Source organism: Pongo abelii, chromosome 3 (assembly GCF_028885655.2).
Source record: "Pongo abelii isolate AG06213 chromosome 3, NHGRI_mPonAbe1-v2.0_pri, whole genome shotgun sequence".
Taxonomy (NCBI): Eukaryota; Metazoa; Chordata; class Mammalia; order Primates; family Hominidae; genus Pongo; species Pongo abelii.
The window spans coordinates 8,016,356-8,044,222 of record NC_071988.2 but is presented as its reverse complement, the minus strand read 5'-3'; the positions used below and the strand labels follow the sequence as shown (position 1 = coordinate 8,044,222).

Here is a 27,867-nt window from a genome sequence, read left to right as displayed (position 1 = left end):
AAGGACACGGGGAAAGAGTAGCTTTGCAAGAGAGAAAGAATATTTCTCCCTCAATGACAGAAGAAATTTACTCCAAGGAATAGAGGGGCAATGTGAGCGAACACCTTCATTCATCTTTTCCTTTACTTCAACATGCATTTGGGCTGTATGCTGAGCTTTAGGCATCTAAAGAGACAGGTTTCACGGCTGAACATGAAATACAACTGAATAGACAGTTACTATGTGCTGTGGTCAACACTATTTTGTGCAGAAAGTTTAGGAGACTCGGAGGACGATCTGCTGATCCCCCCGCTGATTAGTACAAAGAAGGCTGCAGACAGGGCACCCCCATCACCAGGTGACCCCGCATTCCCAGCACCTCAGTCCCAGCAGCGAGGTGACTTGGCACCATTGCTTTGCCACCTTTGGGCAAGCCTGCCCATGCCCGGGCCTCAGCTCTTGAGCTAATGCCTGCCTGGGGTTCCCAGGGAACCGCCATGAGGCAGATGCTTGCAGAGATGTGGGATTTTCCCTGGCTCTGCCATTTGATCCACATGGGGATGGAATGACTCCCCCATCTCAGAGATGAGGCCAGGAAGCTCAGAAGGTGAACTGTTTTACCCACAGTTACCCAGCTGCAGGGCCAAAGAGCCAAATTTTTTATCCAGCACAGGTGATGCTGAACCCCAAGCCCTTCTCACCAGGCTGGGACGCTGCACTGCGTGGATGTTCCATCTCCGTTGCTAGGGTAACCTCCCTCCTGGCCCAGCAGCCACCCCTCCTGGAGCGTGATTCTTGCACCTGACAGCATAATCTTCTGTGACATCTTAATCAGCATCCTGGCAACCGACAGAGCCTGGACACCAGCATCACACTCAGCACTCTGGGAGCCAGCAGGGCCTGGAGGGACCACCTCCTCCTCAGCCTTAACCCTTGCCTGCCCACCCCAACCCCTGGTGGAATGGGGGTGGATGGTGGTTGGTTTTGAAGTCAAACAGATACTGTTTCAGATTTAAGCTTTACCATGGCATGTTTCTAAACTTCTGTCTCGTAATCTGTACAGTGGCGATAATGATGCCAGTCCGGCTAGTGTACAAAATTGGATGAGGGCATTGCAAAAGGATGTGAATGGGCCACAACATCTAAAGGAACTGGGGCACCTGGGAGTTTTTGTTTCCGTTATTTCACTTGGAGCCAGTGGCTTTCAGAGCGGGGGACCAGTGGCACCACAGAGCTCCCTGTGAGTAGAAGGGGACACGCATCTGTCTCTGTTGTGGGTTAAATTGTGCTCCCCCACCCCCCCCACCCCCGCCACAAAAGATATGTGAGAGTCCTAACCCCTCGGAACAGCGAAGTTGACCTTATTTGGAAATGGAGTCTTTGCTGAAGTAATCAAATTCAGATAAGGTCCTATTGGAGTAGGTGAACCATTCATCCCATATGACTGTTGTCCTTCAAGAAGACAGAAATGTGGGCACAGACACACAGAGGGATCGCGATGTGGGATGCACAAGGGAACACCATGAGAGACAGAGTCAGACACTGGAGTGAGCAGCTACAACCCAGGGAACCCCAAGGAATTGCTGGCCACCACCAAAGCCCAGAGAGGCAGGGCAAGCCTCTACCCAGGGTCTCAGAGGGAGATGGCCTTGCCAGTCTCTTTGTTTCAGACTTCCAGCCCTCAGATTGTGGGAAAACACATTACTGCTGTCTTCAGCCATACAATTTGTGGTACTTTGTTAGGACCACCTTAGGAAATGAATATGCATCCTAATAGGACAACTTCGATTCCAAGCCTCGTGCGGTGGGGCCAAAGAGCCCTTGCCCCGGAGTCAAACAGACCCTGATGTGCAGTGGGGATCCCACCATGCTGAACGACTGGCCCCATTCTCCCAGAGCTATGGGACCACGATGCCGCCCTCACAGTTTGGATGGAAAGAGTGAACGAGGGCTGGACATGGTAGATCACGCCTGTAATCTCAACACTTTGGAAGGCCAAGATGCATGGATCACTTGAGGTCAGCAGTTCGAGACCAGCCTGGCCAATATGGTGAAACCTCGTCTCTACTAAAAATACAAAAATTAGCCAGGTGTGGTGGTGCAGGCCTGTAGTCCCAGCTACTCAGGAGGCTGAGGCAGGAGAATCGCTTGAACCCGGGAGGTGGGGGTTGCAGTGAGCTGAGATCACACCACTGCACTCCAGCCTGGGTGACAGAGCAAGACTCCATCTCAAAATAAATAAATAAATAAATAAATAAATAAAAAGAGTGAATGGCATCAAGTCAGTGAAGCACTGGCCCACTTGGCAAGATTGTTAATTATGACATTATCACAATCGCTGATTTTTTTTTCTTTTTGAGGTGGAGTCTTGCTCTGTCGCCCAGGCTGGAGTGCAGTGGTGTGATCTCAGCTCACTGCAACCTCCGCCTTCCTGGTTCAAGCGATTCTCCCGCCTCAGACTCCTGAGTAGTTGGGACTACAGGCGTGTGCCAGCATGCCCTGCTAATTTTTGTATTTTTAGTAGAGACAGGGTCTTACCATGTTAGCCAGGCTGGTCTCAATCTCCTGACCTCAGATGACCCGCCCCCCTTGGCCTCCCAAAGTGCTGGGATTACAGGCGTGAGCCACCGCACCCAGCCACAAGCACTGATTTTTTTAAAAGTCCTCATTGGGAGGCCCTGAATGCCCCATCTTAGGGCTTTGCATTCAGTAGCAGTAGGCTGAGCGCCTCAAGGGTTCCTCTTTGAAGGCCGCAACCCCACCTAGGCCCTCACCCTACTAGGGCACAGCAGAGCCCGGTGGAGCCAGGAGGCAGGGGGCTTTGATGCGCCTTCATTTCCTCCTCTTCCTGCTCCATCTTCCTCCCTCTCTCTCCCTTTCATCGGGCTCCCTCCCTAGGGGAGACCCAGCCCCTGGCTTGAGATTTTGGAGGAATTCTGTCCTACTTTTGATATCTTTGCACATGTAGAGAGGGGGTAATCCCAGGGGGCTTTTCCTGCCAGGGAAAAAGGCAACAAAAATGTTTGTTTCCTTTCATTGTACTTTCACAAGCATGCCTAGTCTTCCCTACAAAGGGGCAGCTTCCTCTTGGAGGAGACTCTTTCAGAGGCTAAAGTCTTCCCTTCTCTTCCAGTAGTTGAATGACCTTGGATGAGTGACTATTCACCCCCATTATATTCTCCATCTGTCAGATGGAGACTGTGGTGTAAACCCCATGTGGCTGGGAGGACTAACCAAGCTAATGTGTGTAAAGAGCCTGCCCCTAGTAGGTGTTTGGAAGCTTCATGGCGGTAATCATTATGCCATTAATTTTCTCCACTTGCCTCACATGTGAGAAGCAAACACCATTCAGGAGGACTCTTGCCATAGACCACAGACTCTTGTTCCTCTGTTTTCTCATCTATTGAATGGGTTCATAGTGCCTGGGTATCAGGGTTGCTGGACACATTCAATGAGACACTAACAGTGCCTCACACTGAGCCAGCATCACATCTCTGCCTTCCACTCTCACCACCTGTCTTTGAATTGTGAAGGCAAAGCCTAAATGTCAGCCCAAATTTGCCTTTCAAGACAGAAACTCCACAACACACCCCACCCCCACCACAGGCAACCAGGGGCTACCAAGATCACTGCCAGCCCCAGGAGAGTCCCAGGGAGGGTTTGCTGTCTGCACTCAGAGCGCAGAACTGGCACTCCTGCCTAGGAAGAGGGGAGGGGCGTGCTGGGCTTACTTCTGTTTTCTGGAAAGCTCGTAAACAGGAAAATGAGGGCTTCAGCAGGCAGCTGGAACGACTATCATTACAGGGGAGACGGAGTCCATGGAAGCCCGTAACGGCCCACTGACCTCCTCTGACCAAAGACTGAGTTGGTAGAAGTGTCAGAAGCAGGGTAGGTTGCCGGAGCCTTGGGGTCACTCATACCCTGCATACCCTGCACCCTCCACCTCCCTGCCTTTGTCCTTTCACCTGCACCTGCTTAGCCCCCTCCACTCAGCTTGGCCAAATCACGACCCTTCCTCCAGGTCCACATCTCCAGGGCCGCTCTTAGCTCAGAGTCTTTCTGAGGGAAACTGCCTGGCACCAGTCCATGTTGAAGGGGTCAGCCTATTGGAACCTGCCCTCTCAGATAGGTAAGATCCAAGGATGTCAGCCGCAAGCTTCCAGTCCCTGGATGAGAACTTAGAGTAGGGCCAAGAGAGCTCTCTCAAGAATGTGAAAGAGCTGCTTAGCTGTGTGACTTCTGGGTTAGTGTGTTGACCTCTCTGGGCCTTGTCCTTCCACTTGCAAAAAGACCTAGACATCTCCTGGCCAGCTCATAGAGTCACTGAAAGGCTCAGATAAAATACAGGATGGGAAATGGCTTTATCTTCTGGGGTGAATGATAAAAACCTAGAATTAAGGTTGACCCTGCTGCACTAACTCCACTCAAGAGCAGAAACCTTCTGGAAAGTCCACTCACCTTTTATAGTCAGGGAAAAAAAAAAAACAAAAAACCAGTTCTGCAGGTTTCCTTGGTGCCAGGCACTGCACCACGCACTTCCCACACTTTCTCTAGTTTATTCCTCACAACAATATAAGATGCATAGACTTATTAGGCCCATTTTACAGATGAGAAAACTGAGGCTGTAGAGGCCATGAAGTTACAGGGCGTATGTGAGAGATTTATTCAGTCACTCAAAAATATTTATTGGGCCAGGTGTGGTGGCTCACACCTGTAATCCCAGCACTTTGAGAGGTCAAGGCGGGAGGATCGCTTGAGCCCAGGAGTTTGAGACCAGCCTGGGCAGCATAGTGAGACCTAGTCTCTTTTTAAAATGTTTTTATTAATTATTTACAATGTGCTGGTCTCTGTGCAGAGTACTGGGGAGACAGCCATGAGCAAAACATAGTTCCTGTCCATATGCTGCTGAAGTTCTAATGGGGAGAGACAGATAAGCAACTAACCAGAGATAATAATAAAATGTTGGATGGCAATGCATACTCTGGAGAAAGTTAAAGCAGGATTTTGGAAAAGATTGCCTGGCTGGGGAGAGGGTTGTCTATTATTTTAGTGAAAGTGCTCAGGGAAGCATTCTCTGAGGACTTACCCACTGAGCAGAAACCCTGAAGGGAGGGATCAGGAGGATATCTGTGGGAACAGTATGTCAGGCAGAGTGAACAGTCACACGGATGTCCTGAGGCAGGAGTGTGCTTGGCATGTGGGTCTAACTGCAATCCAAGAGTGTGGCTGTTGGACTGAGCCAGACATGGTGGTGGAGGCGGCAGGGAACGGGAGATGCAGAGAAGGGAGGACGGCTCCTGTAGAGACCTGAGGCCCAGGACTTCGGGACTGGGAGGAGGAGGAGGCCAAGGACCTACATCCCCAGATGCGCTGTGCTCTGCCCCTGCCTACACTGGGCAGGTGCTGGATCCTCACTCAGATCCTGAGTTAGGAGCTTTTCAGTGGCCTGGTGGGATAGAAAGAACACCTGCCTGGGGCCACAAGCCTGGGTGGGGACACAGTCTCCATACATTGGCCAATCTCAGTCACTGGACCTCTCTGGCCCCTGGCTTTCTTGCCTATAGAGCAGCACAGTAGTAACCACATTCCAGGGCTGTTGTGATGGCAAAAATGACTTGCTAAGCACCTGGATTTTCAGATCACTGAGCCCTCAGTCTGTGCCCACACAGCTCCAAGAACTTTAGAAGTGTTCATGTTCATTGAATCCTCACCATAATGGGAAACCAAGGCCCAAAAAACGTCAGTAATTTGTCCAAGGCCACAAAGCTGAAAGGAGTGGAGGCAGGATTTGAACCCACAGAGCAAGCTCCAGAGACTCCTCTGTGTTCTAAGGGTGGATTCACCCTGCTCTCCCCACACCACCTTTGCCTCCTCTGTGCTCTTGGCTGCCCCATCTACCATCTGAACCGCTGTGCCTTACCTGGCAACTGCCCTCCAGGCTGGCTCAGGTTACTGAAGGCCCTGATGGGTCTGTTTAAACAAGTGTGTCTGAGCAGGAAAGTCAAAGAGACAGGGACCCTCCGGGTGCTGAGGGGACCACCCCGGGAACTACAGCCTGAATCTGATAAGGCCAGATCTATTTTCACTTAATTGGACTGTGGCCAAGGGTCCAGCATTTGATCAGATAGGGGGTCTCCCCAGGGATGGAATCTTCCATCAGGTGGGGTGGTCCTACATCCTGGCTGGGACAGGAGAAGCTAAAGGGGGTTGGGAGAACCCTAGACTGGGGAGGGGCTGTCAGGAGAATAATTCTCTCTCCTCCACCAGAAAACCCAGGGAGGGAAATCTGGCCTTCCTGGAAAGACGGAGCCTCTGGATGACAGACACTGCCACGACTTCCTAGGGGATGCTCAGCCCACTTTTCACTCCCACAGCCCGGCTCTGGACACTGGTGAGGAAGCAAGCGGCCGTGGGAGGTGCCTTGGGCAGGAGAAGGCTGCCTTGTGGGGACAGCCACTGGGCTTGGAGGCCACACAGATCGTTCTGTGTGACACCAAGCATGTTGCCTGACCTTTCTGGGCCTCAGCTTCCTTTTCATTGGAGGAAGGGGTAGCTAGACCCATCTTCAAGTGCAAAGGAGATTTAGGCCAGGCTCAGGGGCTCCCACCTGTAATCCCAGCACTTAGGGAGGCCAAGGTGGGAGAATCACTTGAGCCCAGGAGTCTGCGACCAGCCTGGGCAACATAGTGAGACCCAGGCTCTACCAAATACTTTTAAAAATTAGCCAGGTATGGTGGTTCGAGCCTGTGGTTCCAGCTACTCAGGAGACTGAGGTGTGAGGGTCGCTTGAGTCCAAGAGGTTGAGGATGATGCAGTGAGCTGAGACTGTGCCACTGCACTCCAGCCTGGCCAACAGAGTGAGACCCTGTCTGGAAAAAAAAAAAAAAAAAAAAACAGGAAATTTAAACACAGGAGAATAAGCGACCGAAGAGGGGTGACTTCAGCTTTCTTTTTAAAATGTCATTCAAGAAACCTGGGACCAACACTCCAATGGATTGTCCCCACCCCTAACCCCCAGGCTCTGCCCTCAGGCCTTACCCACCACCCGGGTACAGCTGCCCATATGTATGGGGTGCACTGGGTTAGGAGCCCAGCCTGGCTGATGAAGGGTTGACTGCCTGGTAGTCAGCCATTCATCCTCTTCTGAGGTCCCCTCTTTATGTCAGGCTTTGTACTGGTCTCAGGGACCCATATGGGCTCGCTCTGGGGAGCCACCCCATGGCCACACACAGAGATTGGCACTGGGGCAGCGAGAAGCAGCCTTCCCTGCCTTTCCTCATCAGGAAGTCCACAGCAGGGAGTCTCCGAAGTGGGACTCATCCCTGAAAATCCCGAGCGCCAGGAGACGTCTTGTTTTATGCTCATTTTTGCTCGTATAAACTGTTTAACTCCAGTTTCTCCTGTGTAACCTAGGGATAAAAACAGAGTTGCTGTGAAGATGAAGTAAATTAAGACATGCTGAGAACTCAGAACAATGCTTGGCAACAGTAATTGTTTAATGCGTGCTATTATTAACAAGTAATAGTCTTTCCCATCCTGGTATTCGGCTCCTTGATTTTCCAGTCTCCTTGGACTCAGATCCTCCTCACACAACTTCAAGAAGGAAGACAGAATGGGGCTTAGCAGGTCCATTACACGGATGCAGCAACTGGGATCTGGGGATGGTCACTTGCTCAGGTCGGAGGTGGAGGCTGGCACCCCCACCCCCTCCCGCAGAACCCAGTGGGGTGAGGAGGAGGGCAGGACTTCTCAGGGAATCACTGTCCTGCCCCTTCTGCGTGCCCAGGGGACCTGCGAACATTCTAGACCTGGGGGACCCAGGAAGTCTCAGCCTCCCTGACCTTCGCGGTACAGGGAAAACCAAAGTCTGAGATGTTTGCAACCCCCAGGGCCAACCCACCTCATGCAGAGGCCAGAAGGCCTACAACCAGAGCCCCCTTCCAGCTCGTGGTATACGGGAAACAACGCAGTGGCGCCCATGGGTTCCAGTCCTGGTGGTCCCTATGCACAGCTGTGCTGCCAGGACCTCGCTGCTTCAACTCCCGGGGTGTCCACTTTCTCATCTGAAAAGTGTGGTGCTCACCTCTGGACTGTCATGAGAATTAACTTTGGTGGTGCATGTGAAGCACCTAGCACGTAGGAGGAGCACGTAGTCAAAGTGGGTTTTCTCCAGGCGCCCCCAGCTCCAAGAACTGAACTCAGGCCGCACCCTCCTCCCACACTGGGGAGCAGAAGAGATGCTCTCTGAACCTACTGGGCCAGAGTGCTGCAGGGTGCCCCACACTTTACAGGCTTTTGCACCCCAGTCCTCACGAACGGACATGGCCCTCTGTGAGGTCGCGAAGGTGCAGGCCACAAGGTACAGGTGGCTTCTGCTTAGAGAGGCCGGGGAATGACCCAGGTATCTTGACCTTTCTGGGGACGGGGAAGGATAAGCACCAAGTAGGGGGTTGAAAAACCTGCACTTAGTATCAGTTCTGCCAGTTTCTGGCTCAGAGACCTCCGGGAAAATGACTCCTGTTTGGGCCTCAGTGTCCCTTTCTATGGAGGATGAATGTTGCCCCAAATGTCTAGTTTCTTGCAGCCCCGGTGTTTTTTTGTTTTGTTTTGTTTTGTGTTTGTTTTGTTTTGTTTTCCTGGGCCTAAAGGAAGGCCTGCAGAGGAGTGAGCATGAACATCCTGCCCCTCCCCTCCCCTCCCCAGTCCCTCAGCTTGGTCTCACCCGTGTCAGTGACCCTGGCTCAGAAAAGTGCAAGGACCAAAAAGGGTCACACAGCACCCACACCCCACCCCGGGATGGGGAGGGACTGCCCTATTCTCCATAGCAAACCCAGGTTGGGGTGGGGGCTATGGTGAGCAAGAGGCCGTGGCTGGAGGAAAGAGGCAAGGGAGGAAAGAACCTTGTCCAGGTCTCACCGAGGACACAGGGACCCTGGCTCATTGGTTCTCCACCTCCCCAACTTTCCCCACTGAAATTCACTATTGGTTTTTTGACCGAAAGGCAAACTCCATGGACTCTCCCCTTCCTCCCTTCATGCTCAGCGAGCACTGATTGAGCACTTACTGCATGCGGGAGGCTTTCCAGTCACTGTCCCCTCTGGACCTCTGTTCTCTACCCAGAAAGGCCCTCCTGTAAGGTGAACACCCCTCCATCTCGCTCAAGGGCGAGGAAAGCCAGGCCCAAAGATACAGGGCGTAGGCCTGCTGCTGTCTATCCTGGGCCGGCTGAGGTCTGGGCGGTAAGTGCAAGAGGGAAGAGGGCAGAGATTCCAGGTGGCCGGGGTTGTGGCTCTTCCAGCCCTGAAGACAGGGTCAGCAGCCAAAAGGGAACGTGCTGGGGTCCAGCCTGGGTGCCCTGAGCTGTGCCAGCTGCCCCTCCAGAAAACAGACGCTGCCTGCTGCCTCCAGCGGTGGGCTTCCTGGTGGGTTCCCGGTGACCCTTTCCCCCTCCTCGAGATCCTCTGCATAGCCCCGCTCGCACCCTTCAGTTCCCATCCTCGTGTTCTGGGACAGTAGGGATGAAACACTATACGCTGGCTCTTTCTAGCTCAGCACGGCCTGCTGCAGCCTGGGTCACTGCTCCTCAGAGCTGCCTGGGGGAAGGTAGTTCACTGTGCAGCGCGCGGTCCAGAAGTGAAAAGAGAGGCGCGGAGATAAGCCGCCGGCAGGAGTTCCCTCTCCTGCCTGGGAGGACCCGGCACTTTACTTCTCCCGAAGGTGCGCCGGCTGCTCCAGAAATCGCAGACTGCCTCCAGGAAGAACTTGCTGGAGTCACAGCAGCTTCTAGACTTAAACTTGGGCGGAGGGGCGGGGGAGGCGAAAGATATTTCCAGAGAAAACGACTGAGCGGTAGGGAGGCGAAGAGACCGAGCCACGCGCCTCGAGAAGTAGTGCGGAGAGCGGAAGAGACAGAGGCTGCGAGACCTACCCACAGAGACCAACAGAGACGCTCGGAGGGGAGACCGCCTTAGGCGCAGAGATTCAGAGGCAGACAGACAGGCAGACAGACAGACAGAAGGATACAGGAAAGGAATGTCGCCGAAAGGCAGGGACAAACCTGAGTCCTAGAAAAATAAGAGACTCCTCCCACCCACCGGGCTGTCCGTGGGCCGTCTTGTCACAGAAAGGCACCTCCCCAGCCCCGCAGAGTCCCGACAGCTGCCCCCGCGAAGGTGGGGCGCGGGGCGGCTTTTCCGGGGGAAACTCTCTCCCTGGACGCCCCTCTTTTCCAGCCTCAGCTCTGGCCTTTCTCGGCATCCCCAGCTTGCCTTCAGTTTCACTCAATATCTGGGTCTCTCAGAGGCGTCGGGAGGTCTTCGGTTCTCTCCGTCGCCGTGTCCACGGAAGGACCCTCCCCAACCCTCTGTGGCTCTGCGCCTCTTGGGACGGGGCATCTCTGTCTTTCGGAGTCTCTTGATCATTGCTCCTGCCCATCCTCGCCCATTTCAAAGACGACAAACAGAGGCTTAGAAAAATCGGCCCTCCACCCTCGGCTGGTTACCTGGCTCGCAGCCCTGGGTCTGTTTTCTTCTCAGAGAGACCTGAGATCCTCGACATTTCCTAAATTCATGGAAAACCTCGACAGTGTTCAGGACTCCCAAAGAAGGTGGTGGGCGGGAGGGGGAGGAGCATAAGAGAAAAGTAGTGAGTACCGGCCCAAAGACCCATTTCGTGGATTGGGGGAGGGACGGGGAGGCGGTTCCACAAAAATACTGCGAGCATCCTATGGTTTTTTTTTTTTTTTGAGATAGGGTCTTGCTTTGTCACCTAGGTTGGAGCAGTGGAGCGATCGCGGCTCACTGCAGCCTTGATCTCCTGGGCTCAAAAAATCCTCCCGCTTCAGCCTCCCGAGTAGCCGGGACCACTGGCGCGCGCCACCACTCCTGGCCTTTTTTTTTTTTTTTTTTTTTGGTACAGGCGAGGTCCCTCTATTTTGCCCAGGCTGATATTGAACTCCTGGGCTCAAGCGATCTTCCCGACTTTCAAAGTACTGGGATTACAGGCGTAAGCCATTGTCCCTACTCGCTATATTTTCATGCATTTCGTCTTTTGAAAGCGCCCCGAGAGAGGCTGCACCCGGGAGTGAAGGGAGTGGATTCCAGGCGTTCAGATCCACCTGCGAACAGATCCTGGTGTCACTACTAACTAGCTGTGTGACCCTGAGCAAGACACTTAACCTCTCTGATTCTGTTCTTTCATCTGAGGGGGAGCGGGGGGAAATCTGACAATAATACCTACCTCCCAGAGTACAGAGTAGAGAGGATTATAAGAGATAAAATTTGTGAAACCTCTGACAAGGGGCCTGACACCCAACTCAATATAAGTCAGTTCTCTTCCTCGCATTCCCTCCAACCCCCTGCCGCAACTGAGATGGGGCCCACGGCGGGCTGCGCAGGGCAGAGCTGGAGGGGAGAAGGGCCAGCCTTCCTCCGCCGGGGGTGGGCAGAGCCAGAATGGAAGACGTTTGGTCGACCCTGGAGCCTCGGGGTCTGCCTGACATCTCCGGGCTTAAATAACCGTGCGCCTTTGTTATTCGTCGGCAGCAAAGTGGTTCGTTACGCCTGATTGGTCTAATTGCTTTGAAATGGGATATATTATCTATAATTATAGAGCTCTAGGAGAGCCGGCCGGCCTCTCCTTTCATCTTCCCAAGTGCACCCTCACGTCGCGATCACATTAATTTGGGCTATTTGAAAGGGGGGGAGGTTGGGGCTCTCTTCTCCTGCCGATCCTGGCCCTGCTCACCCCCTTCCAAATTTAAAGACACAAGGAAGCCCGGGCCTGGGACGGTAGGGAGAGCAGACATTGGGGGAAGGGCGGGATGGGGGCAGAAGCCGGGAGTGGGGCTTGTCAATTTCTCCCTGGCGCCGGGTGAAATCCACTCCACGCGGACTGTACCACCGCACAAGTTGCACCCACTTTGAGGACGATTTAGAAAGAAGGAGGAAACATTTTCACAAAGAGTTTGTATTTTGACTTCGCTGTTAAAAGGAGGTACCACAACTCCTGAAAAGCGCAAGTTCTGCCCAGGTCTCCGGAAAACAGAACGCTGTTTTTCTCCAGGTCTGTGTCGTGGATCTTCAACCAGTAGCTGAAGACTCCCTGGAGTTCTCAGGGCTCGGAGTTTTTCTCTGGAAAGCTGTGAAGTCCTCCTGAAGTTAGTGACTCCCAGACAGTTTGCTGAACCTGACTCCCAGCCCCTCACTTCTAGGTGACAGAGGCCAAAAGAGTGGAGATGGCTGGGTCGGGAGGCCCCCTTCGCAGATTGGGAGACCTGGTGACAGTGCTTTCTGTCTGCCCGTCAACCCCCACCCCCTCCCCGGGACAAAATACCTCCTCTCTCTCCCCCTCCGTCGCCCTCCTGGCGATTGGTGAATTCCCACCAAAATAAATCGTTCCGGGTAATCGGTTTTCATAGCACATTCATTCTATTAAAGAGGACTGTTTGGGGCTCGCTAATTGCCGGGGGATCCCACTGAGCTGCACATTTTTAAAAATGCACGCAGGATTCCTGGGCCAAGGTCACAAAATGCAGTGGAAAGAGGGGGAGGTGGCATAAACAAAAACCCGACGGAGGCGACAACAAATGCCGAAGTGAGAAGTCAGCCTCCAGGCTCTTCCAACCGGTGCAGCAATACCCAGATAGGGATAACCGCCTTTAGGATGGGGTCCTTCTAAAAATTAATCTTTACACGGGAGTGGTGTATACCTAGCAACACCACCATCCCTGCCTCCATTCCCCCAACCCCCGCAAAATTCTAGGAAAAAACAAAAAAACAAAAAAAACCACCTAAACCCACCACCAGTTTAGTTGCCCAGAAAGTAGGCGAAGGATAATCCGTCTTCAAGATTCGAAATGCAGAGGCGCTCTACTTGGGGGCAGGGAGTGCTTTAGGATGCCTGAAAATGAGGGGAGATGGAGCGAGGGGGGAGGGGAGAGAAGTGTAGAGGATGGAAGCGGAGCGCCAGTCCCCGAGCTTTATCTGCTGCGGGCCAGCCCTGCCCTTGCCAGGCATGAATTACTGCCCGGCTTTCTTGGCTGCAGCGGCAGCGCAGAGAAATGCCGGAGAAACAAACGCCTCGAGGTTAGAGCTGGCTGCGAGATAACAGGCTCAGCCCCCGGGCCTGCCTGCTCGCTGAAACCCTGGGCCGGGAAATCGGTAAAGGCCTAGACAAAAAATAACTCAGAGAAGGCTCCCTCTCACTGCCCCTGTAACTCGTGCCTTTCCTCCCGCGGGAACAAACAACGCCCTGGGAAACAGGCAGACATTTTATTTCTTTTATCTGACTCCTTTCTCTTGAGACTGCCGGCACCTTTCTCTCGCAATCCAGACGCAGAGCAATGGGAGAGCCCCGCGCTCTTCTGACACGGAATCGAGTCTGAACCCCCTTCTCTGCAGATGCACTCTTCTCGCCTGGCAACGTTTACACGCGGTTAACCCGCCGCGCGGGGCGACAGCAGACACGAACCCAGGCCGAACCTATAAAGAAGACACCGTGGCGTTCAGACCCGGCTCGGGAAGCCGAGGGGCTGGCTGCGGGGCTGGGGCTGCGGGGCCAGGCGATTTGCTCCCTGGAGGCAGGGGCGCGACTTCAAGGGCCCGTGCGCCGGCTGCAGCCTTTGATCCGGCCGCCGCTGGCGCCTTAAAACAACATCCTAGTCTGCCTATTAGGCGCGCTGAGGAATCGTGACACATTGTTTATCCCCGCAATTAGCGATGCGGCCCTTTTCAGGCCGCCCGCCCCCCGGCCCCCCTCCGCCCCCCCGCGCGGCGGAGTCCAGGCCTTGCTGCGCTCCTCAACTGCGACCGCCGCAAGTTCCACACTAGCCCCCGCTGCATCCTGTGGCTTCACTCTCTGAGTTCAAGCCCCCGCTCAGCCCTAAAGCAGGGGTTCTTAATTGGAGGACTCCAAGTGGGTCCAGAGACCCTGAAGTTGTCTGCACCGTTGCTTGTAATGTGTTTTTGTAGATGTGCATTTTTCTAAGGAAGAAGTTCTTGGCTGTATCAGATTCTTAAAGAGACCTGGGAGCAAAACATTTGGAGAAGGAGGGAGAGGGCGGAACTAAGCAAAGACTCGAAAAGGCACACTGCTCGCTTTTTAAATGGCCCCAAAAGCAGATAGGCCTCTGTTTCCTCTCCCCCTTTAACCTGGCCGCAAAGGGAGATTCTGGCTGGGCGCGGAGGGGTTTGTTCTGGCGAGAGTTTGATTAGAAAGGGAGCAATAGAAGTTCGCTGTCCTGGAATCGCTTGAACCTGGGAGGCGGAGGTTGGAGTGAACTGAGATCGCGCCATTGCACTCCAGCCTGGGCGACAAGAGCAACACTCCGTCTCAAAGAAGAGGAGGAGGAGGAGGAGGAGGAGGAGGAGGAGGAGGAGGAAGGAGGAGGAGGAGGAGGGGGAGGAAGAAGAAGAAGGAGGAGGAGGAGGGGGAGGAAGAAGAAGAAGAAGAAGAAGGAGGAGGAGGAGGAGAAGGAGGAGGAGGGGGAGGAAGAGAGGAGGAGGATGAGGAGGAGGAGAAAAAGAGGAAGAAAAAGAGGAAGAGGAAGAAGAAGAAGAAGAAGAAGAAGAAGAAGGAGAAGGAGAAGGAGAAGGAGAAGAAGAAGAGGAAGAAGAAGTTGTTGTTCGCCGTCCTGGCTGGGCTACTAGCAAGGTATTTGCCCTACAGCCTTGCTCAGCCTCAGCGAGCTGAGCTTCAAAATTGGGTAGTAAGGTCTTCTATCTTTGTACCCTCTCGGGCAAACCTCCGGAGGCCCCGGTGCACCGCGCGTCCAGCCCGCCCAACTCGAGCTAGAAGCCCCAACCACTGCCCAGTGCCTGAGTTGCAGTCTTGGGTCCGTTAGAAACCTGGAGATGCGCGTAAAATTCAGATGCAGGTATTCCCGAACCTCCCCAGGCCTCAGCATATCTCGGCAGCCTGTGGACAGATGGGAGGCTACCAATCGCTCCGGCGTCCGCAGCCCGACCCCTGCTGCCAGACCCCGGACGTCTTCCGGGTAATAAAGTTCCCGCTCTAATTCATTTTCCCTAATCTGGACGCCCCTAATCTACAGCTTTTATTGCGCCCAGTTAAAAGTCGAGGGAATTCGCTGTCCCTCCGCGCTCGGATAATTACCCCTAAATGGCCACGGCAGCCCCTTGTGTTTCCTGGAGATTAGAACCCCGCAGTCATCAATGGCAGGGCCGAGTGAGACGCCAATCACCTCCGCTCACTCCCTGAGAGCCGCTGGCCTGGGCCGCGGGAGGAAAGGCCATAAAGCGACAGGCGCAGAAAATGGCCAAGACCCGACCCCGCTTCAAGCAGATCTTGCATCTCCCCTGACCCCAACTCATTTTTTCTGTTATTATTATTATTATTATTAACAGCAAACATTAAATCACGTTTTCTCCGAAATTGGCAAAATAAAAGTTCTCAAGTCCCACACTAGAGTCCACCTCCAGGAACTTTCCTCCTTTCCCAGCCCTCTCCCCCAGATGTGCCTCCCCGCTCCAGGATCAGCGACCCAGAGATAGGGACATGTCATTGTTTCCGAGGACGCGTTGTTTGAGGTCACGTTAAGGCCAGATCGGTGTTTCGTTGACGATTCTGTTGGTTTTATTTCAGTAAGTTCTATATCAAAAGGATCTGGCAGCTCCTTTCCCCAACCGGGCGCTATAGGTGTTGTGACCCTTGGGACAGAAGTTCAGAGCGAGGGTCGGGGGGAAATACACATCGTGTATGAAAACCGACTGCAGATTCTAGATAATCTTACGTATTCTCACATCCTTGGCGCCACAGAAACCTAGCTTCTTCCCGCAAGGTTTACTCCAGCTCTGAGTTAGAGACAAAGGCCCACTTTTACCTCGAGGTAAAGTTTAGAAGATTTTAGAACAGGAAGAAAATGAAGGTTTGGTTTTGTTTCGTTTTTTGAAAAGAAGTTAATAGTATGTCTTTCTCCTAGGATAAATAGCCATGAGTATTTTAAAAAAATATATAAAAGGAATGTGTAAGAAATAACCTCAACTCAAATTACAGTGGTAGAAGAGTGGGGGTCAGATAGTGGAGACAGGCACAGGGAAACCCAGCCACAGACTAAAGAGAAAGGTAAAAGAAGCAGTAGAGGAGAGAAACAAGGACGGGGGGGAAAAAAGAGGAGTGGAAAAGAGGGCTGAGGAGGGGAGGGGAGGAGAGGAGGGCAGAAGAGAAGGGGCGAGAAAAAGGGAAAATCCCCCGGGAACACAGAAAGATAGAAACCCAGGGGGACTCCCGCAGAGAGGGCCTCTTGGGCTTCAGCGCAGAGGAAAGTTTCCCGGGCACCCCCTCTTCTCCCCTGCCCTCCGCCGCCTGGGCCCTGCCCTGCGCGACCCCAGGCCCAGAGCGCCTCCCGGCGAGTCCCCAGGAGCGCGGCCCAATGGATCGCTCCGGGCCCGCCCCCTCGCGCGCTGATTGGCCGCCGCCGCGCTGGCCTCGCCTTATTAGCAAGTTCTCTGGGGAGCCGCGGCAGGGCCCGGAGCCGGCGAGTGCTCCCGGGAACTCTGCCTGCGCGGCGGCGGCGACCGGGGGCCAGGCCCAGCACGCCGGAGCTGGCCTGCTGGGGAGGGGCGGGAGGCGCGCGCGGGAGGGTCCGCCCGGCCAAGGCCCCGGGCGCTCCCAGAGGCCGGCCGCGCTCCCAGACCGCCCGGAGCCCATGCCCGGCGGCTGGCCAGTGCTGCGGCAGGAGGGGGGGCCCGGCTCTGCATGGCCCCGGCTGCTGACATGACTTCTTTGCCACTCGGTGTCAAAGTGGAGGACTCCGCCTTCGGCAAGCCGGCGGGGGGAGGCGCGGGCCAGGCCCCCAGCGCCGCCGCGGCCACGGCAGCCGCCATGGGCGCGGACGAGGAGGGGGCCAAGCCCAAAGTGTCCCCTTCGCTCCTGCCCTTCAGCGTGGAGGCGCTCATGGCCGACCACAGGAAGCCGGGGGCCAAGGAGAGCGCCCTGGCGCCCTCCGAGGGCGTGCAGGCGGCGGGTGGCTCGGCGCAGCCACTGGGCGTCCCGCCGGGGTCGCTGGGCGCCCCGGACGCGCCCTCTTCGCCGCGGCCGCTCGGCCATTTCTCGGTGGGGGGAATCCTCAAGCTGCCAGAAGATGCGCTCGTCAAAGCCGAGAGCCCCGAGAAGCCCGAGAGGACCCCGTGGATGCAGAGCCCCCGCTTCTCCCCGCCGCCGGCCAGTGAGTAGCCAGAATCCAGGCGCCGAGGGAGGGGGCCGGGCGGGGTGTGGGACCCGAGGGCTCCTGCTGGCCTCCGGCGCCTGCGTACCGGCAGCCGGTGCTAGGGAGCCGTGGGCTGCAAGGCCGGGTCTTGCGCCTCCCTCCACTCCCACCCAGGAAGAAGGTTCCAGACCTCCTCGCCTTGGCCCGGAGACGCTGCGGGTGGGAGTTAACGGATAGGACACCGATGTCTGGGCACCCTGTCCTCCTGCCCCACCAAACGACCCCGGGGGTCCATGATCCCTCATCTGATCCCAAACTCTGTTTCATCGGCTTCACCCCAGTGGACGAATGTGTGTGGTGCGGACATCTTCCGTGCACCCGGAGTTTCACTTTCTCGCAGTAGGAGCTGGTGTCCCCCAGCCCCTCTTCCTTTTCAAGTACCTCTTTGCCTAGAGGTTCCGAAGCTCCTACAGAACTCTACCTCCCCAAGCCCTTTGAGTTTGAGTCAGATAGTTGGTGCTTTGGGCGGATGGATGATTCAGGGGTGGGGACATTCAGGTTCCAGTGGAGGGGGCGGGGCACCAAGTCAATTAGGGGAAGGCGCCCCCTCTAATCCTGTCGGAAGCTCCCAAACGTCTAGGACTGAGCCATTAAAGTGGACTCCAGGTGCCCAAGGCGGTTCGCTCCAAGGCCTCACAGCCCCCTGGCTGCTCTACTCAGAGAACACGCTCGGAGATATTTCAGGAGCACGGGAAATTCCCAAGTTTTCCTCGTTTCCTCCGATTATTTTGCTCGGCATAATAGCAGCCAGATTTCAATGGCCTGATGCTGAGGAATGATTTTTATCTGGGGATTAAACGTCTTTGAAAGGCCAGTCCCTCCCTAAGCCTAATGGCCGGAGAAGGTGGCCCCGCTCTGGGTTGTCGCCGCTGAAGGGAGTGACGTTTCTCTCGGCGCCCGCCCCTCGGGCGTCCCGGCGGAAAGCTAGTTGGGGGCCAAGCGCTTCCCGGACTCCCGGTGGCCTCCAGCGGGGAAGAAGCGGGGTGTTAACACGAGATTTCGTTTGACTCACATCCTGGTGGTCTGAAAGTCCAAAGGATCGTTGTGTTTTCTTTCTTTCTTTTTTTTTTTTTTTCTGTTTGTTTGTGGTTGTTGTTTTTTAGAGAAGTGTGAAAAAATGCATACTTAGGCAAAACCCGCGTGGTGAAACATCTTCGATTTGAATTCACATTCTGCCAGGAAAGCTGCTGCATAGGCAAAGTGTCCTTTCCAACGCTTAGGGCCTTGGGCCCCAAGATCCCAAAGTCAAAGCGATCCCGGCTGTGTTGGGAATAATTTGTTCCACATTTTATCCGGGGGCAGTCCCCAGCGGACCCCATCCCCGACCTGCACTTGTCCTGCCCTCTGATGCTTCGTCACTGACCACCCTTGAGGTTTATTTTGAAGCCAAAAGAAAAAGACAGCTGGGCATGTTGGTGTCTGCTGACTATGCCACAGGTTGAGGGGAGAGGCAATCTCAACACTCCCCCCCAACAACACCAACACACACACACAAATGTTTGAATGGGGCCAGAGGGCCCTGGCGCCAGGGGTGAACGCTATCCAACAGAGGACTGAGACAATCTAAAGAAAAAGCCCATTAGAATAAAGCAGCCCCTCGTTCTCCGCTCCAGATGACACTTTCTATTTCTAAGAGAGCTGGCCACAGTGCACCCTCCATGATGGTCTGCGCTGCTCCACCTCTGGTCTGCGGGAACTACTCCTAGAATCCCGTAGGAGCGAAGTGTTCCGGGGAAAGTGTAGAATTTGATTTGGATTCTAGGCCACAAAACGCCCTAGCCCCACACTGAAGCACTCCGTGGGCACTGATAAATGTTTGGCCGACGCGTAAAACTAAATGTGCCCTTGGGCTGGGCGCAGGGCCTCTTTCTGCATGTTTCGTCAACTGTATTAACATCCACCTTTCCTCTGGGTGGCCCTGGGAGGAGGCCCGCCATGAAGGCCTTCCTAAGCCGCCGGGCAGCACAAAGGTGATTCCACATCTTCCCAGCTGTTTAGGCCTAAGATGTGGACATCGAGCCTTCAACATGGGTATTTTTCTACTGGAATCTTACTTTATTCATTTGCAAAAAGTAGACAGGAACTTCTCCCCTGCGGGGTAGCAATGGGAACTGGAGAAAATGTATTTCAAGTGCCTTGCGCAATGCCCGGCACCGAGGCACTTGGCGGCACTCAGTATCTGGTATTGTTTGGCTATTATTACTACTTCTTGGTCTGATTATGCTCCAACGCTTCTCTCTTAACCCCGTGCTTTTTTTTTCTTTCGGCCCTCAGGGCGGCTGAGCCCCCCAGCCTGCACCCTCCGCAAACACAAGACGAACCGTAAGCCGCGGACGCCCTTTACCACCGCGCAGCTGCTGGCGCTGGAGCGCAAGTTCCGCCAGAAGCAGTACCTGTCCATCGCCGAGCGCGCGGAGTTCTCCAGCTCGCTCAGCCTCACTGAGACGCAGGTGAAGATATGGTTCCAGAATCGCCGCGCCAAGGCAAAGAGACTACAAGAGGCAGAGCTGGAGAAGCTGAAGATGGCCGCCAAGCCCATGCTGCCACCGGCTGCCTTCGGCCTCTCCTTCCCTCTCGGCGGCCCCGCAGCTGTAGCGGCCGCGGCGGGTGCCTCGCTCTACGGTGCCTCTGGCCCCTTCCAGCGCGCCGCGCTGCCTGTGGCGCCCGTGGGACTCTACACGGCCCATGTGGGCTACAGCATGTACCACCTGACATAGAGGGTCCCACGGTCGCCCACCTGTGGGCCAGCGGATTCTTCCAGCCCTGGTGCTGTACCCGCGACGTGCTCCCCTGCTCAGCACCGCCAGCCGCCTTCCCTTTAACCCCCACACTGCTGCAGTTTCACCTCTTTGCTCCCTGAGTTCACTCTCCGAAGTCTGATCCCTGCCAAAAAGTGGCTGGAAGAGTCCCTTAGTACTCTTCTAGCATTTAGATCTACACTCTCGAGTTAAAGATGGGGAAACTGAGGGCAGAGAGGTTAACAGATTTATCTAAGGTCCCCAGCAGAATTGGCAGTTGAACAGAACTAGAGGCCATGTCTCCTGCATAGCTTTTCCCTGTCCTGACACCAGGCAAGAAAAGCGCAGAGAAATCGGTGTCTGACGATTTTGGAAATGAGAACAATCTCAAAAAAAAAAAAAAAAGAGAGAGACGAGCAAGCCAGGGAGATGAATCCTAGCTTCTTCCATTGGAAAATTTAAGAGAAGTTCAACAACAAAACATTTGCTCTGGGGGGCAGGGAAAACACAGATGCGTTGCAAAGGTAGGTTGAAGGGACCTCTCTCTTACCAGTACCAGAAACACAATTGTAAAATTTTAAAAAAAACTCTATTTAACAGTACATTTGTGTGGCTCTCAAACATCCCTTTGGAAGGGATTGTGTGTACTATGTAATATACTGTATATTTGAAATTTTATTATCATTTATATTATAGCTATATTTGTTAAATAAATTAATTTTAAGCTACAAAAATCTCTTTACTGATTGAGTCTTTTAATTTTGCTTCTTGCCTTCTCTTTATGTGTACAGTTGCTTTTCAGTTTGATGGTAGTTTTACGACAGCAACTTTGAAAGGTGATAACAGGGTATGCAGGGATAGAGGGGGGTGTCTTTTTGAACACACAGGACAGATCTGCATTAGGAAAGTCAAGTGGAGAGTTGAAGCAATTACCTGGGATAATTAGGCTCAATTTTCCAATTCACTTTAAGCTGAAATCGACACTTACTCGGGCAAACTATAACCAATTCTGGCTTGCTTTCTCTCCTTTTAACCTGTCTACGAAAACAAAGCAAATCGCCCAAATGGTTTGATGACTGCGGACAGCTAATCCAGACAATTCCCACCTCCGCAAATCTGTTTTTCCCACGGGAGGCCAGGTGGGGGATGGAAGCGATTGCGTTGCCTCTCTAAATTACCCCCAGTGTAGACGCGGTTTGTGGAACTAATTTTGAGCTGCCAGAATATAAGAACCTTCTCACCCCCTGTTCTGGCCGCTAAAAACACAACACAACCTAACAAAGTTTACAGAAAACCCAGGGCCACCTTCCACTCTTGCCTGGAAAGTCCCCTGCAGGAGCCCTGTTTCCAAACCCTCACAAACTCGGTTTGTCTTAAGATCAGTCTTCCAGGAGAATGTATTTGCACACGCGCCAAGTTTAGCTTTCCGGGGAATTCTGCAAGGATGCTGAATGCAGAAAATTACCCCCTGGTTTAAAAAGCCTATTAAGCTCCAGGCACCGCTCTGTTATCTTTCGTGTTCGGGCGGCGGCAGACCTGCGCATCCCTCTCCTCCTTCAGCCTCTGTCCCGCGGTGGCCCGCTCCTCCAAACTCCACGCAAGATAGCGCCGGACAGTCTGCAGTAAGCCGTTAAGGGGGAGGTCAGTAGACTAAAGATGGTTCGAAACCTGGGTACCTGGCGTTGGACTTGGGCAGGGGTGAACAGCTCCACAGACAGAGACGTTAAAAACAGAGTCTCAAGCGCAGCGCACGGTTTCTAGCCCCAGGACCCTGAGGTCGGTCTAGGAATTCCCAGCGAGCCCAGGGTTGCGGGAACGCGCCCTGGGCAGGTTCTGCACGGGCGCCGGGCACATTCCGGGGCATCCTGGGCTTCAGATCCTCCAGCCTCTGCAGCTCGGGCAAAGGTTCTGTCTTCCCTGGCTGGAGCTGCAGTATGAGCTTGTTACAACCCCGCTCCTTAAGAAGAAAAGCTTGCTGTGGAGGGCAGTTTCGCTCTTGGGGAGCCCCGGAGCTGTTGCCCTCGGCCTGGGAACTTCTAGAAAAGCACCAGAGCCCGGGTCTGGGCCTTTTCGCCCCCCAAAGGGGAGCTAAGTATAACAAGGTCTCAGACTCCCACACCACGCAGCTCTCTAAAGGTGCTTTAGGGCTGAAGTGCCTCGCCGCGTTTTTTTTTCTTTTTTCTTTCCTCTATAAATTAAGTAACCCTCGAATGACGGCGCGCAGGACGCCCGGCTCTGGCAAATCTGGGTTCTTTTCTGGAACACGCTAGAGACGTCCTCGTCGTGGGGTTAGTATTGAACTTGAAGTCAGAGAGCCAATGTGGTTCAGTGTGGATCAAGCCCGCCACTTACTATGAAAGATCATATCATCTCTCTGCACCACCGTTTTCTCGTCTGTGAAATGGGCCTTGGACTCTTCCCCCTACACCCCAAGATTTGGGGGAAGTGTCGACAAGCCCCCGCGCGGGAGGGCACCCAGGGAATACCGGGTGCATCTGACTTTTCTTGGCTTACTGCGCGTCCGCAGCACTGAAGTTTTTTTCCGAGCGTCCGTGATAGGGAAATGGCAGGGCAGGATCCGGTGTCTCCCCCGGCCCCGGCTCCAGGGCCTCCTGGCTCCTTGGAGTTTGGCAATTTAGGGTAGAGGCAAATTTAGAGCAACATAATTGCGGTAATGAGCAACGGCTCGCGCTCTGCAGACGCGTCGCGGCTCCAGCGAGGCGGTAGCTGCAGGCGAGGCGGGCACGCCTCCCCGCCCCCTCCCTGCGCCTCAGCCCGGGTGCGAGGGCCCCGCCGCCCTGGGACCCCGGCCCGCGCGCGCCTCCGCCTCTGGCTGCTGGCCTTGGATAGGGGCTTCCTTCCACTTCTGGGCCTCCGAATCTCCCCATTTTTGTTTCTGTCCGTCTAGCCCGTTCTTTGCCCCCCTTTTGTTTCCGCATTCCCTCTCTGAACAGGGTGTGCACACAGAAGGTGCTCGATAATTGTTTGCTGGCTCGGAGCCGCACACTGCTGTGGGGAGAACACCCAGAGCCACAGTCAGCCGGATCCGGCCGGAAATTGCGGCTGCGCTCCCGGCACTGCTTCTCATCCATCCCAGTCCTTCGAACTCTGTTCCCTGGTTTATCAACCGAGGGCGGAGTGGGCAGGGGCTTCCTGGGTCTGTTCCTTTACGGACCAATTTCCTTCTCTGGCAAGAAACATGGGATCTACCAGGCGGAGAGGTCGGCCACCTTCCGCGCTGGGAGGTAGTGAGGAAGCAGTCTGCACTCACAGCCTACTGTGTGCCGGGAGTTCCCGCTCACGCTGACTCCCAACAAACCTAGGAGATTTTTATAGCGCAAAGGACTGCAGCTCAGAGAGGTGACGTGGTTTTCCCAAGGTTACACAGTTAATGAAGGACATAGCAGGAATTCCAACACGGATTCCACTCGAGGATCCGGTTTTTCCCGCATTGCCCATCTCCATCTGGTTGAGGGTCACCTGGTGCCTGAGCAGCTCTCCCGCGAAGTGCGCGTCGCGCTGGAAAACGGAGCGCAGAATCCGGGAACTAGTTCTGAATTTAACTCCTCGCGCTCTAACCACGAACAGGCACTGTCCCTTGAGGAATGAGAGGGGCGTCTCACCGGCCCTGCACGCTGTGAAAGCGTTTTCGTTTTGTTGGGGAGGAGACGGAAGCCTCATTTTTCAAATTCAGCTTCTGACCACGCAGTCAAGACCAAAGCAGTCCGTGGCGTGGAAGCGGGGCAGAAATGAGGTTACCTGGCGGCAAGGGACCCGGGGCGCCTCGAGATTTGAGCATAGGTCCGCAGGGCCCGGGCAGTTGGGGACCGGGAGGCTGGGGTGGGGCTGAAGACCTCGCGCTAAGAGCGCCTTATTTTAAGGTTAGTTTCTCGGATCGCTGAACCCGGGGCTGAAGGCCCAGATTGAGCAAGAGGCCCAGTGAGGACAGTTACTGGTGGGGCAGGGGCCCCGAGTGCGAATCCTACCGCTGCGCCCTCCTTAGTGACCCAAGGCCGGGAGGTGAGCCCAGCCCGGTCCAGGCCTGCGCCCCGCCTAGAGCCCTCGGGGGCGCAATAGGAAGCGGCGAGGAGAGGCCGCGGCCGCCTTTCAACTCTGCGGCTGGCGCCGGCCTGGCCGGGCCCCCGAGGCCGCGCGGCCTCCAAGGTTCCGTCCCGCCCTCCCAGCAGCTCAGCTCGCATCGCCCCACAGTGGAACAGTCCCCCGGCCACGACGCCGGACGCCCTGGGAAGCCCCCGACCCCCAAGTGCCACCACCAAGTGCCCACTCTCCAGAGCACTCCCAGGCCCCCACTCCAGACTTGTGGAATTTTTTTCCGCTCCACTCAACAGCTCCCACGCCTGCCGCGCACTCCGCCCCCTTCCCAGGCCTAGGAGGACCCTGCCTCCACCCCGCCTGCCTCCCCCACAGCGCCCTCCCGCGGCCCTCAGCTCACAGCCAGCTCTCCCAGCGGCTGCTCACTGTAGTTCCGGTGCTGGACGCTGGCCTTGGCTGCCTGTGTGACAAGTAGATCCTCAAGTGCGCACACGCACAAGACCAACACACGTCATCCACACGATATACCAATACACACCGAAACAGACACACATGACACACACATGCAACACATATGTATAACCCACATGCAGACACCAACACACACGGTACACACAAACAAATCAACGCACATCACCCACCACACATACCCAGCACACACACACAAGGCTGACAAATACAAACACAACACATAAATCAACACGTATCACCAACACACCCAGCCACGCACAACCAACACATGCTAGACACAAATCCAACATACACCCAACACCCACAAGCCCTAGTTATAGAGGCAACCACACACACTCAAGGCCACTCTCTAACGTCTCCACAGGGGTTCTGGTGACACAGACACATATAATATTGGGAGAAAGGGGGAGGGAGACCCCAGAGATAGACATAGATGGGAGAGAGAAACCAAAGAGGTGCTGTATTGAGAGGCTTTCAGACTCAGGGACTCCAGGGCGGAGGAGCAAAGTCACGCGAGACCTGAGCGGCGGAAGCTCAACACAGCAAGTGAGAAGCTCAGCTCAGAGCTCAAGGTATGAGAGCGCTGGGTGCTCTGCTGTGCTGACACCAGAGGGTAAGCGCGGAGGCTGGCTCCATGCACGTGGGGTCAATCCCCCGACACAGACCTTTTACTGGAAGGCCTGGAGAATCGCCTGAGGGAACGCTGGGAGCCCCCCCGCCAAGAACAGCCAGTGACTTCAGCTCTCCTTTCTCTTCCTGGGTCCCCTCCTCTGGGACCCCCTCCGGCCCCACCTCGTCCTGTACACCCACCTTCTCCCACCTAGGCAGAGGGATTCAGAATGCCTTGATCAGACCCAACACCCTGCTCATTCTCCACGGACCAAGGCCAGAGATCTGGAATGCCCATCCCACCTCCCCTGGACAGAGAAGGTAGTACTTCAAGAAGCAGTCGCAGACCCTGGTTAGGGCGGGTATCGAGTCGCCGGCCTGGAGTCAGATCATCTACTTATAAATTTTGGTTTTGGTACTTACTGTGTGACTTTGAGCAAGTTCCTTAACTTCACTGAGCCTCACTTTTTCCATATAAAGTGTGGAATCGTCACAATTGCTTCTATTGTTAACGGAATAAAATGAAATGCTCTGTGAGATGTTTGGCACTGACAGCAATTAACATTGGTTATGAGTTCTGCACTTAGATCAATTTCAAAGGCGGGAGGGTTATGTCTGTACCTCCCTGGAAACTCCCGAAGAATCAAGGCTGGTCATTGACTCAGACATGGGGCTCAAATCTAGGTTTCCCCCTCAGGATGAATCTCTGCCCCTAATGCCAGGCTCGCAGGGGCTAGCGCACCAGCGGGGTGCAATAAAGATCTGCCTTTGTGTGTGTGTGGTGGTGGGGGGGGAGGAGTTGGGGGTGGGTAGTTAAAAGCGAATTCAAAAGCCCGCCCTCAATTTGGGGCCTGATTAGGGGCAGATGGAAGGAAGAGTCCCCGACCCTACGTGGCAGCCTTTGTTGCACATTTTACAGGCGAGGAGACAGTGGTGGGATCCAAGCCCGCTGCTGTGGGACCTCAGGAGTTGCTTTCTCCTTCACCAGCTGGGTGCAGATTTTGATGATGCACAGGGCGCGGCCGGACAGTGCGTGTGTGCGCCCACCGGGAGCTGCAGCCAGAGTTTGCGGAGTTTAGGGAGCGGGAGGAGGATCTGAGAGACCCCAAAGCCTCCCCTTTGCGAGACCACTCCTTGCTTCCCCCGCCTGGCGCTTTCCATAACCCCCTGCGGCGCCCTGCCTCTTTGTTGCCCCTTAGATGAGCTGCCCCAAGGGCGGGCTGGATTCTGGTGCTTTGAGTCGCTGTTTCTCTGACGATGCTGCTTTTTAAAAGATAACCCCGTTTCCTCTCTGATGACTCTCGTGGCCCCCCGGTGGCAGCAGGGGCTTCTCCAACGGAGAAACAACCACATCGACTAAAAGGGAATGTGTGAGGAGGCTGAGACCTTGGGTGGGGCCCCCCACCTCTCGAGTTTTCCAAGACTCAGGTTCCATCTCTGTTAAGTGGACACAATCATGACCCCTGGCAGGTCCTGAAAGAGTAGAAGGTAAAGGGTTCTCCACGGGCTGCACCATCACTTGCTTCCCCAGTTTGGTGATGGTGGTGAGGTCATCACAGTTGTTCCGCCTGCGGTGACTGCAGCTGACATGTATGCGCGCTTGCATACGGATCACAACCCTTAGAATCTAAGTTTTCCACGCGGGTTATCCCAACGAATCCTCACTACCAGGTGGGCACGTGCCATTGTGACCCGTTTCATAGACTGAAGCATAGAGAGTTGAATGACCCAGACAAGATCACACAGCTAGTGAGAGTGAAACAGAGCTTCCGACTCAGACAGCCGTTGCTGGGTGCCACCATCTGGGCGCCCCTAAATCTCAGTTCCCTCGCCCGCGGAATGGGAACACTTTCGGGCTGGTACAGAGGAAACTATGGGTGACTCCAAAGGCAGCGCGCGGTGAGAACTACGGGTGAGAAGGGGAGCTCGCTATGAGAGCGCTGAGCGTAGCGCCGAGCGTAGAGGCAGGATGGTGACCTGAGCGCTCTTTGCTGGCCGGCTCTGCTCCCCGCAGCGCGATTGGAAGTCCTTAGGCTCCAGTCCTCCGAGGGTGTGTGTGGGTGAGGGGAGGTCCCTGAGGCCGGAGGGATGAGCAGAGTGGAAGCGGAGGAGAGTGTTCTTGCTCTTGGAAAGTGTCAGGAAGGGTGTAACACCATTTTCTGTGCGCCACTCTGGACCCGGAATTAAGACACCTTCACCTCTTTTAGTCTTCTCCTATGACGCAGGCACTCTTATTAATCTGTTTCAAGTGAGAAAACCGAGGCACAGAGAGGGTATGTGACTTGCCAAATGTCACATAGGTGTCTAAGACCCGGCCTGTATTTCCCACCAACCTCTGCCGCTGCTTCTGGCATGAATGCAGAAAACAGCCAACAGCCGACCGGCAACTGGGAAGCGAGCGCCCAGGCCATAGCCGCTTCCTATACTTGGCAGAATTCCCCTTTGGCCATGGTCAAAGTTGACCAAGTTTGCCTCACTCTAGATGCTGGTGGAATCCCTAAACCCACACTGGACTGGGAGAAACTGCTCTGAGCTTTACCTGAGGGATGCTCCATTGTCACCAATGGGCCAACATCCTTCTTTACGGATGAGATACTGAGCCTCAAAGGGGGTTCGTGATTTGGCCGAGGTCCGGCAGAAAGGCTGGACAGAACCGGCATCCCCGATTTTAGTCCAGATTCCTTAAATTAATTCATTCGGCGGTGTTGAACAAGACTAGCACACTAAGAAATACGAATTCGGGTAGAGCTGAATGCTTCTAAGGGGAAAAGTAACAAGACGGAGGCAGGA

General features: G+C 54.7%; 1 protein-coding gene and 1 long non-coding RNA gene across 2 annotated transcripts; both read left to right on the top strand.

Moving 5' to 3' along the window:
• Nucleotides 1-116: 116 nt before the first annotated feature.
• LOC129058903 (uncharacterized) lies at nt 117-7,470 on the top strand. Its single transcript, XR_008524336.2, has 3 exons — nt 117-1,219; nt 6,247-6,370; nt 7,393-7,470. It is a non-coding gene; the product is annotated as an uncharacterized LOC129058903 (long non-coding RNA).
• Nucleotides 7,471-16,460: 8,990 nt separating this feature from the next.
• MSX1 (msh homeobox 1) lies at nt 16,461-20,678 on the top strand. The gene is made up of 2 exons (XM_009239784.4): nt 16,461-17,164; nt 19,481-20,678. The coding sequence occupies exons 1-2, from the start codon at nt 16,696-16,698 to the stop codon at nt 19,921-19,923; spliced, it is 912 nt and encodes a 303-aa protein (XP_009238059.3). The 5' UTR covers nt 16,461-16,695; the 3' UTR covers nt 19,924-20,678.
• The last annotated feature ends 7,189 nt before the right edge of the window (nt 20,679-27,867 follow it).

What these genes read in the sequence shown, in the direction of transcription:
- MSX1 (XM_009239784.4), top strand. Translation starts at nt 16,696, where the DNA reads ATGGCCCCGGCTGCTGACATGACTTCTTTGCCACTCGGTGTCAAAGTG. An exon ending in CTTCTCCCCGCCGCCGGCCA is followed by an intron (nt 17,165 to 19,480) that starts GTGAGTAGCCAG and finishes TTCGGCCCTCAG; the next exon opens with GGCGGCTGAGCCCCCCAGCC.